This window comes from Myodes glareolus, chromosome 10 (genome assembly GCF_982192425.1).
Source record: "Myodes glareolus chromosome 10, mMyoGla1.1, whole genome shotgun sequence".
Taxonomy (NCBI): Eukaryota; Metazoa; Chordata; class Mammalia; order Rodentia; family Cricetidae; genus Myodes; species Myodes glareolus.
In genome coordinates, this window is record NC_142035.1 from 32,818,643 (window position 1) to 32,837,247 (window position 18,605).

Sequence of the window (18,605 nt, forward strand, 5' to 3'; positions counted from 1 at the left end):
TCTACAATACAGTTGGTTTTCCCTACAACATCTTATTGACTTAAATACATTTAAAATGTTATTCTGAAAAGGAGTACAGGACATAAGAAAACAGTAAGACTGCAAGTGCATTTTAAAATTAACCAGGGAGCAACCAAACACTAGCAGGATCTAGGAAGTAAAGGTTCCCTGCTTAGGGAACTAGCTTGGTATTTAACTGCAGCTTCCATTAACTGAGAAGTTCAGGCATTTTGCAATGGCTGTGGCTGGGATCAGAGAGGCCCCAGCAGACTCAAGCTTGTGGAGAAGGATGTCAGAGGAAGGTGATGGGGTGTGTCTGGGCAGCCATAGGAAGTAGAGCAGTAACCCCAAGGAGGGGTGGGGCTGTTAGCTATCTCTCTTCTTCCTTTCTCCCTTCCTTCCTTTCTCTCTCCATCCCTGTTTCTTTTTCTTTGTCTTCCCTCTCTCCCTTCTTCCAGGTTGAATATGAACTTTTGGTCCTCCTGCCTCGGCCTCTAAACTCTCAGGATCACAGGTATGTGTGCTCGACCACTTCTCTCTATAGCAGTTAAGACAACTCCAGGTTGAGTTCTGGCCTTGTGCTCATGGCTACGTTTTGCTTTGATTCTGAAAACAATTCAGAGTCTCCGTTTCTACCTTCCCATCGCCCAGCTCTCCTGATACCTCCATTGGGGAAAATGAACAAATTAAAAGCAGTCACTGCTTCTAAAAACCTTTCTGCCCGAGCATCATTGATTTGATGTTTTAGCCACATCATCAGTTTCTACGTCCGCAAAACAAGAGTCACAACAGACTGCTGCCTTTTAGAGTCATTATGAAGATATAATGGGCTGGCAGCCACAAACTCCTGAAAAGCACAGCCTATATATACTGTTAAGGACAATTTACCTTGATTCTTCTCTTAAATAATCAATAATCCTCATGAAACCCAGCCTGGCCTCAAACTCCTGATCTTCCTTGCTTCACTCTCCTAATCTGAGGATTACAAGAGCTTGCCCCTATGGCTAGATGACAGCAAATAATGCTTCAAAAGGCAAGCAAAGTAACTCTAAAAAATGAGTAAATTCAGAGTTAATGAACACAATACCCAAGGATATGAGTGTGAACCAAAATATTATTGTGGTGTACTTTTGATCATTCTTTTTGTTTTCGTTTATTTCTTTGATTGAGGCAGGGCCTCTCTAGTCGATAGCCCCAGCTGTCTGGAAACCTGCTGTGTAGACAAGGTTGACCTCGAACTCACAGAGATCTGCCTGCCTCTGCTTCTGCTAGGACTAAAGGTGTGCATTACCACAACAAGCCCTGCCCAGCACTTTTGGTCATTCTTAAATTTAGAAAGGAAAGGAGGAAAAGAGCTATCAGGGCTGGGAGTGTAGACCACTAGAATAACGCCTGCTTAGTGCGCACCGGCCCCGTGGACAAACCCAGGCATTGCTAGTGATTAAATGCACGTCAGTTCTCTCACCCTGTGATCTGCTGAGGTCAAGGAACAAACTCTGGGCTTACAACCCACCACTCCCCACACGTCAACAGCCTCTGTGGCTTACACTCAGGGGAGGTGCTCCCTTCACTCTGTATCTGTCACCTGCAGAGCTTGGGGTTTATCTCCCAGCACTGCCTTTCCTGGATGTGGAAGAAACCGACGCCACTAAAATCCTACTCCTTATCAGTTCTGCTTAAGCGTAGCGAAGAGGAAAGGTCAAAGGGCAACCCTGGGCTAAAGTCCCAAGAAAAGCCTTTGAATGACTCTGGATCTGGGGTTGGGGGGATTCTGTAACTGAAAACTATTGTGCACTGTGCGTGCGTGTCAAGTTCCTGGGTGAAAATAGTTTAACTAATCAAAGTCCTTCCCACTGGGGTATAAAGAGAGTTCCAAAGCCAAGAAGCACGGAGGAATATCTAGCCTAGCTCCGTGACTTTGTAGAGAAGGGCGGGAAGTGGAAGACACCTAGAATCACACCCCGCAAAAGCCAATGCAGCTCCTCCAGAGAAGCATGGCCCTGCAGGACCACCTTCTCGTTAACCCAGCACCTGCCTTTCTTGGGATGCTGTTTTTTCTCCCTCAGTCTTAGGCAGAAAACAAGTCAGGCTGGTTTGAAACTTGCCTGGGCATCCGGAGTCACCTGGTTGCCTGCGTGGCCTGTGACTTGTAAGCAGAACCCACACCACAAATCTTAAACTTCGTTCTACTCCAGGCAGTCTCAACCGGGGAAAAGTGGGGGAAACCTGACCATGAGTCTGTTTCCTAATAAGCACCGATTGCTGTGTCATTTTGGGGCAATGACATTCTGCTTTCTGTGCCAACAACAAAGGCTATATCAAAGAGCTAAAAAACTTGACCTTCAACCTGCTATCCCACCTTTGACCCCTACACCCCCATTTTCTGGATCAAAACCAGCCCCTCCCACATATTCAAAAAGTATGCAGCGTGCCAAACTGGCGCACACTATTGTCTCCCATTTCAAGCATTTCAAGCATAATCTCATTCAGTTCCAAACCCCCTGGATGGTTTTTCAGGTTAAATAGCTATGTAGTTCTGGGGATTTTCTGACCTGAGAACGCAAAATGGGTCCATCCTCTTTAGCTGCTCCCCTTTAAACCTCCTGGAGACTGACAGGGCTATACTGAGTTCTACTTCGCGCACGGAGGATCCGCTGTGTTACTCTGTCCATCATTGTGACATGGCACCGACAATTCTAGGTTTCCCGGTTCTGGTGCCAGGAGGAATCGAGAAGGTATAAAGTTCAAGTGCCTTCAAAGCAATTAAAATAAACAAGCAGACAAGGAGCTTCTAAGCCACGCCCACCTCCTACAGAGAATGTCACCTGGTATAGGCACCACACTTCCAGTTCCCAAACTTTGAAGGAGCGATGGGACGCCAGCCCTCTTCCTTCACCAGCTTCACCGTCCCCCAACTCGCACCCAGCACCTAACTTCGCCTTTGATCACCTGTGGGTTTCAGAAGGTTCCAGGCCATTTCCCAGGCTGATATCTGTCTGTACCATCTCCCGTTTCAGTTCTCCGATCTCCGAGGCGATCGTGTCGATGAGCTATTCAAAGACAAAAATAGCATGACGTCAGGAAGTAAAGAGGCGGGCTGTGTTCCTAAAGTCAGGGAGCTCCTGCCCTCACAAATGAATCCCCCCCCCACCCCGGTTTTAAATCTTGGCTCTGTGAATTTCCTCTAAACAGAGGAAATAAAGGGGGAGGGACCAGCTCCCCTTAAAAAAGAGGAAGAACTTGGGTTTTGGTATTGGGAAAGAGCTTGGGTTTCAGTATTGTAATAAGGAAAAGATTCTGATGCCCGATTTTGTTGTTCAACATGAATATAGAAGATAATAAATAAGAACCAGGCTTTCAAACTCATTTTTGTCAAAAGAAATACTGCAAGGGATTCTCTGCATTAAAGGTTTGCAATCAAAACCCTGGAGTAGTGGTACGCATGCGATTCCAACATTCAGAAGGTGGAGGCAGGAGGATTGTTGTGGGTTTGAGGCCAGCCCAGACTACATACACTCACTACAGTGAGTTCCAAATAAGCCAGGGGCACAGAGTAAGATCCTGTCACAGAGGTGTCCAAAAGGGCTAGGAGATATCTCAGTAGCAAAGTGCATGCAAGGCCTGGGTTTGATTCCCAGCACTGCACACGCTGGGCACAGTGGTGCACACAGGCATCTCAGTACTCAGGAAGGAGGGGGCCAGCTGGGATACATGAGATCCTGTATGAGACACACAAGACTTGGGCCTTGTAAATAAACCCATTTTAATGGCGCACTAGCTAGGCCAATAGCGCATGCCTGTCAGCCGAGCACTTAAGAGACCGAAGTAGGAGGTTCAACAGAAAAGTTCAAGGCCAGCCTTGGCTAAATGGTGAGTTTGAGGTCAGCCCAAACTATACGTGGCCCTTTCCCAAGAAACCCAAATATTTAGTTGTGGTAGCATACCCCTCTTAGCCCCAGCATTCAGGAGGCAGAGGCAGGTGGATCTCTGCGAGTTGAAAGTCATTCTCGTCTACATAATGAGTTCTAGACAAGTCAGGGCTACAGAGGGAGACCTTGTTTCAGAAACAAACAAACAAACAAACAATATTACAAGGCATTACACAGCTATAATCCCTGTGCTCAGGAGGCTGAAAGGGGTATTGTAGAATATTTAACTATGTAAAGATGTGTTACATTTGTTTATGCTGCATTTGTTTAACAATATAAAGATGTGTTGCCTTGCCTGCCTAAGACACCTGACCAGTTTAATAAAAAGCTGAATAGCCAATACCTAGGCAGTAGCAAGATAGGTGGGGCTGATGGGCAGAGAGAAGAAGTAGGAGGAGGAACCTAGGCTTGGGAGGAGAGGGAGAAACAAGGGAGAAAGAAAGGGAGATGCTCGGGGCCAGCCAGCCAGGCAGCCACCAGTCAGCAAGATATGGAGTAGGACATACAGAATGAAAGAAAGGTAAAACAAAGCAAAAACAAAAAAACCCAAGGCAAAAATGTAGATGAAGAGAAACAGGTTAAATTAAGTTATAAGAGCTAGTGGGACAAGCATACAATAAGGCTGAGCATTTATAATTGATAATAAGTCTCTGTGTCGTCATTTGGGGACTGGTAGTCTGAGAAAGCCTGCTACAAGGTATAATTGAAATAAGTCTGAGCTACATAATGAGACACTGTTTCAAAAATAAGCAAACAATTAAATAATGCAGTACTTACAAATGAAATTTTTGTGTGGTTCTAGGGATCAAACTCACGCACACCATGTAAATATTCTACCAGAGCTACATCTCCAGCATTGATGGATTGACTGATGGGTCATTGAGCCACTGAAAGAACAAGGCTCTGCCAGGTAGCCCAGGCTGGCCTTGAACTCACTACGGATGGCAATTTGGCCTTGAACTTGAGATCCTCCTGCATCAGCTTCTCTCTCTCACTGAAGCTTTTGTTTTGATATTTTGAGAAGGACTTTGCTATGTAGTTCAGGATGCATACCAAAGCTAGCCTAGAAATCAAAGCAATTCTCTTGCCGCGGCCTCCTGAGCACTGGGATTATAGACATGTGCTACTATGCCAAGTAGTTTAGCTTTTTAAGTTTTTTACACCCATCAGGCTCCCCCACCAACAAACGTATCACCGAGAGCTGTTCCTTCCTCCTCGAAGTATCCTATGGATTGGGCGTTGGGAGCTATTCACATTGTTCTTTGATAAATTTGTGCTTATTTTTAATTCTTAAAAGTTTTCATTCTAATATCTTACATTTGGTTCTTCCTAAATTCATCCTTTGAGGACAGAGATAACCCATTAACCAATTGCAGGGACCCATGTTAAAGCCACCAAGAGCTCTTGCATAAACCCAATGCTATTAACTAAAGTTTCTACAACTTATACAACCCCAAACCCAAGTGCCAGTCTAGGAGTCTGAATGTCTTTGCTGAAGCTCCACCATGCTGAGGCTATGATCCAGAGAGGTCTGGATGCTGAGGCTGTGGTCCAGAGATACTGAGATGCTGAGGCTATGGTCCAGAGAGGACTGGATGCTGAGGCTATGGTCTAGAGAGGCCTGGATGCTGAGGCCATGGTCTAGAGAGGACTGCATGCTGAGGCTATGGTCTAGAGAGGACTGGATGCTGAGGCTATGGTCTAGAGAGGCCTGGATGCTAAGGCTATGGTCTAGAGAGGCCTGGATGCTGAGGCTATGGTCTAGAGAGGACTGGATGCTGAGGCTATGGTCTAGAGAGGGCTGCATGCTGAGGCTATGGTCTAGAGAGGACTGGATGCTGAGGCTATGGTCTAGAGAGGCCTGGATGCTAAGGCTATGGTCTAGAGAGGCCTGGATGCTAAGGCTATGGTCTAGAGAGGCCTAGATGCTGAGGCTATGGTCTAGAGAGGACTGCATGCTAAGGCTATGGTCTAGAGAGGCCTGGATGCTAAGGCTATGGTCTAGAGAGGCCTAGATGCTGAGGCTATGGTTCAGAGAGGACTGGATGTTGAAACATCTGCAAATCTGGTCCTTGAATGTGGTTTCTTACCACTCTGGTCACACAGGAAGTCTGCAGACTCTAGGGAAGGGGACAGCAGTGTCTGTTATCTGGTGCAGTCAGATTGTCAAGTGGGACAACAGGTTGTTGGTGAGACAATGATTCTTACTCCCAAACCCAAATAGCACACAGTAACTAAGGTTTGAACCTAACAGACAATCACCTCCAAGGCAGAATACAGCAGAGCTCCACCATCAAAGCCAGGGCAATATGTTGGTTCTTTTCTTTCTATTTTTTATGGATTTTGTTTGTTTGGTTTGGTTTTTTGAGACAGAGTTTCTCAGTGTAGCCCTGGCTATCATGGAACTCACTCTGTACCTCTGTACACAAGGCTGACCTTGAACTCAGAGACTGGCCAGCCTCTGCCTCCCAAGTGCGGGGATTAAAGGAATGTGCCACTACCGGCTTAGTATCTTAATTTTTCTTTCCCCTGTAGGATTATGTCACAAGGCTCGGTACAAAGTGGTGATGCATATCTATTCAGAAGCTGGGAGAATGTCTGGGACTGTGACACCAAGCTGGAACACTTACTTGCCTAGTCACATCTGAGACCCTGGGTTTGCTCCCTCAGCATGCAAAAAATATAAATTAAATGAACTGGGGGAAAATTCTTGCTGGCATAGCTGGGTACTTGGACCAGGAGGCCAGAGCGGGTGGGTCGTGGTAATCACAGGAGGAGAGAGGAAGGCAGGCCAGAGCTTGTGTATTTGGTCCTCCCCTCACTGTAGGACTCAGAAACCTGGTCCCCATGGGGTATTCACCTGGGCGATATTGCATGGGCCTGGCATCCCCACCCAGAGTGAGAAGATAATTGATGAGGTCTCAGTTTCCCCCCCAGACCTTTGAGATCGCAGCTGTGCACTCAGGTCCTGGGCAGGAATTTGTACCACTCTGTAATCATCCTGCAGTTTCCCGGCAGGCAGAACCTCAGCCACATTAACTTGTGCAATTGGGTTCCGAGGAGACCTGCAGCTGGGCAGTGTAGAGCAGTGGTAACTGGGCCATCTCGGGGTTCGGGGCGGGGGGGGGCAGACTTCAAATCTCATCTCCTCTTCCTCTGCAGGCAGGGTCACCTTGGGCCAATCACAAGTCACAGTATGTTGGTCTTATCTCAAGGATTGAAGCTATGAAAAAGATGCCCAGAGGACTAAATACTGCCACTGGTGCCTAAGTGTTCTCCACCCTCCTCATATATATATATGTATACATATATACATATATGTATGTATACATATATGTATATATGTATACATATATATGTATATATATATAAATGTGTGTGTATATGCACACATATATACATGTATGTATATATACATATATGTGTGTGTATTGTCTCTTATTTCTAGCAATCAAGATTATAGAAAGCTAATGCCAAGCGACATTTAAGGGAGGCACATCCATTACTCAGCCCTGAAGAGGCCCTGATCACCAACAGCAAGGACCTGGGGCAGGGGCATCTCTGTCTCTCATCTACCCAGTACCCGTTTTCCTCTAATGGGAAGGAAAGTCATTGTATGTAATCCTGTTTACACAGGAGGGAGGAGGAAAAAGGGAGGGACCCCAAATCTTTTCTTCTTTTGGGGTTAGATAAAAGAAGAATAATTCTCTTGAAGGTCAAGTAAAAATAAAACAAGACAGTGCTTGGAGAGCAAGGCTGAACACGCCTGGTGTCACTCTGGAATGTTATCAGTGTCTGAGAAAGGATGTGCAGCTGATAGGGCAAAGGCTGGAAACCCAGGGTGTGGGAAAAGTCAGGCGCTTGGCTCCTAGCTTCAGAACTTCTTCTATACCCCAATTCATCAACTTGGCCTTGGAGTCTGGTGGGCTTCTGCATTCTGGGAATCAACCGTGTGGGAACAGACTTACTGCAGGACCTGAGAAGTCACATGACCCAAACAATTCCCTCCCCTGTCTGATTCGGCTGACCTGGAGTTGCTTCGTGGGTCTGGTGGGTACAGCCCACGTTTGGGGTTTTCCAAAGCGGACTTTGAAAATGCTGGACCTCTTCCACACTTGCAAACAACCTTTTGCCACTGGAACTTTCTCCAGGGAATAAAGGTAGCCCAGGGCTGCCACCTTCATTCGTAGAGATGTATTTGTTGCTAGTGTTTTGAGATGTCTCCTATAACCTACGCTGGCCTCAAACCCACTACATAGCCAAGGTTGGCCTTGAACTTCTGATTTTCCCTGCTTCTGAGTATCAGAATTATAAACATGTGACACTATGATCAGCTATTTTCTTTGTTTTTGTTTTGTTTGAGACAAGGTTTCACTTGTATCCCAACCTGACCTGGAACGATGTAGCTCAGACTGGCCTCAAACTTGAGGCCAACCTCCTGTCTCAGCCCTCTGAGTGCTGTGATTACAGAAGCTGGAGACAATGCCCAGCTGGATCATCCTTGGATGTTATGACTCTGTGCTTTTCATCCGGAGGAATGAATCATACTTATGTGTATCATAGCTTACTAATGTTACGTTGTGAGATTTATCAAATGGAACCTGGCAGGAATCACCGAAATGTGAGGAAATACCACCATCTTAATTTCTTTTTGCTTCTTTCTCTATTTTCAGAAGGGACACGCTATAGCTCTACTTGGTCTAATGTTTGCTGTGTGGCTCAAGCTGGTGTGGAACCCGTGGCAATCCTCCTGCCTCAGTGTCTTCAGTGCTGGGTTACAGGCATGAACCATTACTCCCATCTGCGTTTCCCCTCAACATTGAGAGACACTGGGGTCAGTTTCAATGCTTTGCTATCCTGAGCAGTGCTAGGCTGAACACCCCAGGTTCTCCTTGTGTAGCATGTAAGAGCTCAGAGGAACACCAGCACCCATGTATTTAGGCTATCAGTGGTGTCACAGTTACCCAGGTGACCTTGCCCCCTTTTATTACTGCCTCTGCCAAAGGGTTGTGGGTGGTGGTGGCACATACCTTTAATCCTAGCACTCGGGAGGCAGAGGCAGGCAGCTCTCTATGAATTATAGGCCAGCCTGGTCTACAGAGCAAGTTACAGGACAACCGAGGCTACACAGGAAGATTCTGTCTTGAAAAACAAAACAACAACAACAAAAAGAAAGTTCCCACAGCACTTGTCTGAGTTTGATATTCTATTTTTCAAAAATATATGTGTGAGGGTATGATGCTTGCATGTATGGCTGTACAACACATATGTGTTTTGGCTTCTCAGCGGCTAAATGAAGACATTAGATCCCCTGGAGCTGGAGTTACAGATGGTTGTGAGTTGCTGTGTGCATGCTTGGAATCGAACCTGTGTCCTCTGGAAGAGCAGGTAGTGTTCTTAACCACTGAAGGACATCTCCAATTCCATTTTTATATGTCTCTCTGTGTCTGGGCACATGCTCACATCACACAACAATCTAGGACATGGGTCTTTGCCTTCAATTTATTTGAGACAAGGCCTCTTGTTACGCAGTGTGTACGCCAGGCTAGCTGGGTCACAGACTTGTGGAGGTTCTCTTGTCTCTGTCTCCCATCTCACCGCAAGCAAACTGTGGCTACAAGTGTGGGCTACTGCACCAGACTCTACATGGGTTCCAGGATCTAAACTCCAGTAACTCAAGCTTGCTGAACAAGTGCTTTATCCACTGAACCATCTCCCCAGCCACTCATCCAGTTTTAACTTCAACCCTTCTGGTGCTGGGCATCAAAAGCACTGAGGTAAGCACTTCCCTCTCCCAACATCCAATTTTAATATCATTTATTTATACTTTGCCTGGACCTAGATATGGAGGCTGGTCTGGGACTAGATCAGGATGTCCTCAGACTCACAGAGATCTGCCTGCCTCTTCCTCCTGAGGGCTGGAATTAAAGGGGTGCCACCATATGTATGCCCAATATCTAATTCTTAAACTTTGTACAATCTAATGATGAGATTCGCTTCCTTTTTGCTGTGGTTTGTTGGTCCCAAGTATATTTTTGTTATCTACTTGTAATTCTCTTTGCCTGTTCATGTATCTGTTGGGGAGTTTCTTTACTTTTCTTATTAAGTTATACAAAGGTGTGAGTTGAATCCATTGTCCCATATATTTCCAAGTACTTTTTCAGATTATTTTAAATTAATGTTTTTCTCAAACTTTTAATGATGATAGACTCAGTACTGGGGCTTGAACCCAGGGCCATGTACATGATAGCCAAACACTCTAGCACTGAGCTCTATCCTATCCCTAATATTATCTGTCTGTTTGACTGACTGTCTATCTTTACCTATCAGTCAATCAATCAATCAGTCAGTCAGTCTGTTAGTCTGTCTTCCTGCCTGTTTGCCTGCCTGTCTGTTGCCTGCCTGCCTATCTATCTATCTATCTATCTATCTATCTATCTATCTATCTATCTATCTATCTATCTATCTTAGACAGGATTCCACCAGGCCTGGAATTTGATATGAATGCTGACCTTTAACTCAGAGATATTTGCTTCTGGCTTCCAAGTGTTGGTATTAAAGGTATGTACCACCACACCCAACCTTCGGGGGTACTTTATACATGAAGAAGAAGGAGGAAGAGGAAAGGGAAGAAGTGGAAAGAGGAAAAGGAGGAAGAAAGAGAAGGAGGAATGAATGAAGGAAGGAAGGAAGGAAAGAAAGAAAGAAAGAAAGAAAGAAAGAAAGAAAGAAAGAAAGAAAGGAAGAAAGAAAGAAAGATCTTCAAGACAAGGCCTTCCTTACTTACTAAATTGCCTAGGTTGCTCTGTCACTCTGTCACCCAGGCAAGCCTTGGACTATTAAGTCCTGTCTCACCCTCCTAAGTAATGAGGCACACAGGAATATACCACCAGGCTAGAAGACAGAATAAAAAACATCCAAATTTTCATTATGGTTGTTGTTTATCTTGAAGTAGTATGGAGTACATATATTTTCTACTTAGACTTATCTATGAGTCTGCTTACTTACATACATTTCTTTGTAAGTCTTTTACTCCGCTGGAATTTAATTTTGTGTGTGACATAAAATCAGGACTTTGCCTGGACTACACAGCAAGACTCTGTCTTAAGAAACTAAACAAAACCACTCCAAAATTAACAAAGCAAATATAAATATTGTCAAACCTACAATCCTAAGCCACCATTCTCTGCCCTGAGGTGATTACATCTGTTCTACAAAATTAAGCCTCAGAAAATTAAGGACACGATGTCCCTTATATGTGATGGTACTATAAGTTATTGATGAACCAGGTGCCCATTACTTCAGTATGCTAGATCTTTCTCAGACCTGAGAATCCCTTAAAGACCAGGTGCTGGTAGCTCTGTGGAAGTCCTGCCCTTCCAACACTGGGGCCTCTCACACCTCGGGAGAATACTCAGGAAAAGGCCTTGCTCTCTAAGCCAGTCCATAACTCGTCACAGGAGACAGGCTGCTGCTGGAACCTGTTTTTGTCTGTTGCACAAAGACCAAGCAGGACTTCAACCAGCTGGTGATGAAGTATCAATAGCTCACCCAGCTCCCTCATCCCTGACAGGACCACTATGAAGGGACTGCTTGGTAGTGGAGACCAGTGTGAAGTCTCTTCCTCCCTCAGCTCAACCCTGACTCCTCTATGGGGTACTGTGGGAGCATTTCTGGGTAAGATACTTCCATGAAAATCTTCAGCTCTGAACTTGATTCTGAAGAACACAGCCTAAGAAGCCCTCTGCCTTCCTGCTTGGACCCACAACCTTAACCATTCCAGCTGCTGGGCTTGCCTGCAGTAACTTCTTGCCTGAGGCAAGTGTCCTCCAGTGATTGCAACTTCCCCAGGAAGGCAAGCCTTTTTTCTAGCACTGTATTCTCCAAGCCCAGAGCTGTCCCCATAAATGAACTGACTGCTCTTCCTTCTCCCAGAATCTTCCTCTTGGTAACTTCCTTGTTTGTTTGCCTTCCAGACAGGGGGTAAACCAGGACACTGAGGAGCTAGAGTTCCTTATCCTCAGCTGGACAGGATGGGGAAGTAGGAGAAATTGTGATATCTATTAAAGAGGGTCTGCTGAAAACTCAGAAAATGACTGTCTCATTTTTTAAATGTGGAATTTAGCTTTCAAAACAAATAATACATGCATGTATACATACACATACACATATACATGTAAATGTGCTTGTTTGACATGAAAGTAAGAAAGAGGTCCAAAGGGAGGGGAGAACAAGAGGGTAATGAGGAGCAGAAACACTATATAATACCTGGCTTCTCTCCTGTGTAATCTGTCTATCTATCCATCCATCCACCCACTCATCCATCCATTCACCCCAAACCCACATACATATGGAACATGAAATCAGAAGGAAGACTCTCTGAACTCAGGAAAGGAACTCGCAGGAGGGGAAGGGGAGAAAAAAAGGGAGGATAGTGGAGGGTAACATGAACAAAATACAACAATATATACTTATGCAGTTAATGCCACAATGATAATATTATTTTTTAAGCTATGGTGAAGAATTTTTTTAAAGCACTATGCTTGTGATCATTCCCTTCCTCACTCCCACGAAGTAGAAGCTCTTGGTGTGGTACCATCTGCTTTAAACCATGCTTCTCCCACTAACTAATTATAAGCCACACGTGTCAGCAGGTCAAAAAGACCAAAATTGGTTCCATGTTGCCAGACAAGGCTCCCAATATGGTGGAGGCTGGGGTATCACAGACTCAGTGCCAGTGATAGAGCCGTGGCCCTCAGGAGCCAGATGGCTCCTCCTTTCTGCCTATGGCTGTGCTTTCAGATTCAGGGCCACGCCACAGAACAGAAGCACTTTGAAGGATGGAATTCTGGGTGTCTGGGCCTTTTCTACAGCACTGATTTGCTTGAGCAATTGAGTTTAAGGCTTGATTTTGTGTTTTTTTGTTTTATATTTCCAGGAAGTGTTCATAAGCCAGATGCAGTGACCCAAGTCTGTAACGCCAGCAGCACTCTGGAGACAGAGGTGGGAAGATCTTAACTTTGAGATTGGAGTAGACTAGATACACAGTGAGTTCCGGGGTTCCAGCCTGGGTTGTATATGGGGGGAGATCCATCTTGAAGAGAATAAAACGGCCTAAGGTTCCAGGTCACAATGGGAAAGAGCAGTAAGTCATCACATGTTCCATCAAATTTAAGTTATTTCCAATTAAAAGGCGCACTCTTGATGTGGTATTTCCCTCTGTATGCTATGATTACCATTGATAAATAAAGGAACTGCTTTGGACCTATAGCAGGCTATAGGGGAACAGAGCTAGGCAGGGAAAACTAAGCTGAATGCTGGGAGAGGAAAGGAGGAGTCAGAAGCCAGAACTTTAGCCGGTAAACCACAGCCATGTGGCAATACACAGATTAATAGGGTTAAATTAATAAGTAAGAGTTAGCCAGTAAGAAGCTAGAGCTAATGGGCCAAGCACTGATTTAATTAATACAGTTTCTGTGTGATTCTTTCGGGGCTAAGCGGCCAGGAACCAACAAGCGGCCCCCTCCTACATTACACTCTTATGTCGCAGACCACCAGGAACTGTACATACCATGGAGTGCAAATTGCATAGGATTTCAGAATGAGCGACTCTGGAATCCCGCAAATAGACCCAAGATGTCCTGACTTCTGAAGCTCAGGACAAAGAGATCTGCAGTCAAATGAGTTAAGTACCAGTGACTTCTTTGTAACAGACACACTGTTTGCAGGACTAGCATTCTGGGGTTACAAAACTGACTCCGAATGACAATCACGGCCACCCTGCTTCCCAATCCAGTGCCTTTGCTACTGTGGGCACGGGCAAGAACTGTGCAGGCCTTCTAGTGTGGCTGAGCCGGAAGTGTGAGCAAGCAGATATTTGCGTCGTGCACAGGCGCCTTGGAGGAAACAAAGCCTAGGAAATGAAAATGAAAACCTAGCGTGGCTTGGCCAGCTTTCCAGCCGTCAGATGAAACCCTCGAGGGCCTTCACGGTTAACATTGAAGTTCCCCTTCCACACATAGCTCAGCCCTCACAGCCTATTTCTACAGCTAAGAAAACAACACAAAACTGGAGAAAAAGTTTTCTTTCAAAGTTACCAGTGATGGGTGGGGCGGGACTGGAGGCATCCTCAGTGTTGAAGAACACTGGCAGTTTCTCTAGAGGATTATAAGTTTGATTCCCAGCACCCATATGACAGCTCACGACTGTTTGTAAACAGTTCTAGAGGACCTGATGCCCTCTGCTGGCCTCTGTGGGCACTGGGCATGCAAGTGGTGCGCAGACATACATGCAGGCAAAATATCCATACCATAAAATCAATCAAAAATGTACTGAACAGACAGAGTTACTGTTGTGCACCAGCAAGTCAAATTCATGCCATTCCAGGTATCAAACTGTTTGATTCTTACTTGAGAAAGATCCACAAACTACCCAATATTTGTTTAGTAGAAAACAGAACATCGACAGTTTTAGTTTTTTACTATCTTAGGTCTTCAAGCAGTTTTGTATTGGAGTTGTGCTGTTTATGGGCCAAGCAATTGTTAAATATTGGTTATATCAAGGTTGGGAGATACACATACACACACACCACACATGTCTACTCACAGAAGATGTTAAAGGTAGTTCAAGATGCTATTCTTAGCAACAGTATAGGGATGCATGCCTGTAATCCCAGCACTCTGGAGGCTGAGGAAGAGTGCTTGATTAGAAATTAGAGGCCAGTCTGGGATACATTATTTCAAAGAGGGAGGTTGGAGGAGGAAGTAGAGGGGAGAAAAAGGGTTCAGGAATAAGGAGTAGGCAAAGCAGGGAGGGATACGGGTGAAGACTGGGAGGAAAGAGTCCTTTTCCATGCACTGATTATGTTTACCTTTTATGTGTTGTGTGCTTATTTTGTTTGTTTATGATCTATTTTTATTTTATGTGCATTGGTGTTTTGTCTGCATGTGTGTTTGGGTGAAGGTGTCAGATCTTGGAGTTACTGTGAACTGCCATGGAGGTGCTAAAAATTGAACCTGGGTCCACTGGAAGAATCTGGAAGAGTATCCTGTGCTCTTAACCTTGGAGTCATCTCTCCAGGCTGTTATTTCTTTGTTTTTGGAGACAGTGTCTCACTATGTAGCCCAGGCTGGCTTCTAATTCAAGGTCTTCCTGCCTCAGTTTCTCCAAGTGTTGGGACTACAGGTATGTAGCACCATACTGGCCTTCCTTTGACTCCTCATTTTATAGTTTCTGTTACCCAGAAATAGTCTTTACAAGGTATTGCTTTGGGACTGGAGAGATGGTTCAGCAGTTATGAGTACTTGCTGTTCTTGCTGAACTGGGTTTAGCAACCGCATGGTGGCTCACAACCATCCATAACTCCAGTTTCAAGGGATCTAACACCTGCTTCTAACAACCTTCATCGGCACTGCATACACACGATGCACAGACATTCGTGCAGGCAAAACACTCCTACACATAAATTAAATGTCTTTTTTTTCTTTTTTAAAGGAAGCTGTTGATTTTCTCATTAACAAATTAAAACAATCTTCAACATATTGTTTTATGCTGTTATGACAAAATACCCACAGTTGGGTAATTTATAAAGAACAGAGATTTATTTCTTGCAGTTCTGGAGCTCAGGAAGTCTAGGAGCTGCACTGAGCAGAGGCGTTCTCCACGGAAGAAGGTGGAAAGACAGGGCATGCATATATGTGTATGAGAGAGGAAGGCGGTTGCACTAATCTTTCACCAGAGCTCACCCTTCAGATAACCAAGCCGCTTCCGTGCTAACAGCCTGGACACATTCTCCAGGACAGCGCCCAGTGACCTAAGTACTTCAGTAAGGTCCCACTTCAGCGCTACCGCAATGGGATGACATCTCCACGGCGGACTCAGTCCAACCATAGCATCACTTTCCCCCCACTTTGCCGAAATCAGCCCTGAGGTTTGGTGTTATCTCTTCTGAGGCTTATCGTTGTGCAGTCGTGGTCTTGGTGTGTGATTTCAGGGGTTGCTTAAACTCTAGAGACTTCAGTTTCTTCAATACTAAGGAGTAGAACAGGCTTCTGATGCTTTTTCCACCTCAAATCCGGCGTCCCCAGCTGCCCCACTGGGCCTCCCCTGAGTTTGGTGGTGTCACACTCACTTCCTCTTTTTTTTTTTCTTTTAACTTCCTACTGAGCAGCTGTCTTCAGTGGGCTTTCTCCAAGCACCAGAGGGAAAGGAATGACTGACTCACTCTTTCTGGAAGACGATCTGAATACATAGGTCATCATTTTGAACACGAAACCTATCGGACTTCAAGGAATCCACCCAAAGAAAGACACATGAAAGGGTGGTCTCAGCAGCACCATTTGTAACACTGTTCTGTGGAGAAAGGACTAGATGTCTAGCAACGATGGACCCGGGTCAATGTCAACAGGGTGGCACAGCAACATGGTAGAATACTATGCAGCCAACAAACGGGGAAACTGGTTTGTGCTACTAAGAGAAAGATACTGCAGAACGGTATGTGTCCTCTGAGTCCACTTGTATAATATATCTGTGCACATTTATACATGGGATGATGTAATAGAATTATAATCTAACAGCACAAAAAACCTGGACACTCACTGCTCTCCGGGCTATTTCCATTGGTGCAACTGTAGGCTCAACACAAAACAGGTGATGGCCTTTTTCTTTATTTATACTTTTGCAAACATTTCTAAATTGATTCACATTCCTTTTTTTACTCAAAGAATAAACAGATATCTTCTTCATTTGCAAAAGAGTAATTCTGTGGGTGGAACGCACAGTGAACCTGACCTGTACAGCAGAGGGATTAACTGGCTGTCTTGTTCTCAGAGCCCCTGGTCTCTTCTATTTAATACTTTGGTGACAGGGGCCTAATTCTGCTTTATGCAAATGGAAACACCAGGTTCCTGTATTGGTGCAGGACTTGATAAACAGTCTAGGATATTCTGTCAGTGACCATGGCGGAGCGAGTGATTCATCGTCCTCCCTTCCCTGGGAGTTAGTTGCTAGTCACTGTGGTTCTCACCATCTCTCCTAAACAGTCTCATTATACGACAAAGGCTCACTCGGACTTGCTAAGCAGTCCAGGCTGTGCTGGAATTTGGGATGCCCATATCCTAGCGCCCTAATGCAGAGATCACACCTAGCTTTAGGCTGTCTTCCCTTCCTTCCTTCCTTCCTTCCTTCCTTCCTTCCTTCCTTCCTTCCTTCCTTCCTTCCTTCCTTCCCAAATGAATCTCAATTACATACCAGGGTTGACTTTAATAGGCAGCCACATTCTTTATTCCAAGCATTAGTTATGTAGAACATACCTTTTCCCTCTAGTTAAAAAATTACAAGCAAACTCTGTAATTTTCCTCGTGCCTCATTGGTTCTACCCAACCCACGCCAGATCCCTATAATTTCAAACTCACTAAGCATCATTATCTGCAAGCAAAGTATCATTTTCTCAGAGGTTTTTTAACCCAGTCTGAGGAACACGGGATGTGATCTGGGGTAACTCAATAAAGAAATCACTCCTTCCATGACACTGGGAGCACCCATGATGCCAACCTGTTCAACATGGTGGCATAAAACTGACACGGACCTTGCAGATGTACAGTGAACCCATGAGAAGTATGTGTCCAGGCAGGGAACACAGTGTGCCAGGTCCACCAGACCTACTGGCTGTAGGTTCTCTGGGGACGATCATCTCCCGGGAGCGACCGCCAGAACAGCACGGTGAAATGCAAACGTGGAGCACTGACCCTGGGGACACCAAGTGCCGTAGTATCTGTAGTTCGGATTTTAATAATAATCATAATAAAAAGACTAGACCAAATGTTCAAAAGGGAAGAACTAGACTGTAGGCATGAATCTGCAACTTGCAACATCAGGATGAGGATTTTGCAACACGGAGATGTTTTCTGCAAGCCCAGGATGATCATGTCTTCTGAGCACATACCCTGAGGCTAGAGAAGGGGCGAGGTGGGGAGACTCCGCCGAAAGGGGAATTTGCACCGTAAGCAAATGTGCAGCTCGGGTATTCTCATTTTCAGGCAGGCAATCGCTGAGATTCGGGGATGAATCACTGAGATGTGAAACTTGGTGCAACCCAAACTTGGTGCCTTGTTCCTCTCCTGGAAGCTGCTGAGTCCCCGGGGCTGCTTCAGACAGGACTTTCATAGCAGGTGCTGCACAGGCCCCACAGCCCTGTGCTCCTGCAGTGCCAATTTTCTACGGCAAGCGCATGAGGTCTCTGCACAAAACAACCCTGAAACACTGGAGAATCAATAGCCTAGGAAATCTCTCAGCCGGGGTAGTCAGGAGTTGGCTGCCTCTCCTGGCCTCACTTCTTGTTCCTCTACTTGAGCTTTCTGTGCCTACCCCCTAGACAACATAGGTGCCAGGACTCCCCAAGTACTGAATTCTCAGATGCTCATATTTGTTTTCATAAAATGGTAGAATTTTCACATGATCTTCGCAGTCCTTCTTTGCATCTTAAGTCATCCCTGGATCACTTATAATTCCCCACAGAGCACAAGCACTGGGTAAGTTGTTCTTATACTGTGTCATTTCAGAAATAATGGCAAGAAGGTTGACAAAGCTGATAGAGGCTCAGCACAGATGTAATCATTCCCCTTGATATTTCTCAATTGCGTTTGATCAAAATCATAGATGTGAAATGCACAGATATGA

At 45.2% G+C, this 18,605-nt stretch overlaps 1 protein-coding gene across 5 annotated transcripts in view; it reads right to left on the minus strand.

Annotated features, from left to right (window-relative positions):
- The window catches only part of Rin2 (Ras and Rab interactor 2), a 207,530-nt gene that overhangs the window by 58,005 nt on the left and 130,920 nt on the right, over positions 1-18,605 (minus strand). For 4 of the 5 annotated variants that reach the window (XM_087911146.1, XM_087911149.1, XM_087911145.1 and 1 more), the window contains one exon: positions 2,950-3,050. In XM_087911146.1, the coding sequence (XP_087767272.1) occupies positions 2,950-3,050 (101 nt within the window). Of the gene's footprint in view, positions 1-2,552; positions 2,712-2,949; positions 3,051-18,605 lie in introns of those variants that run through there. The other variant, XM_087911150.1, reaches the window with a different exon arrangement.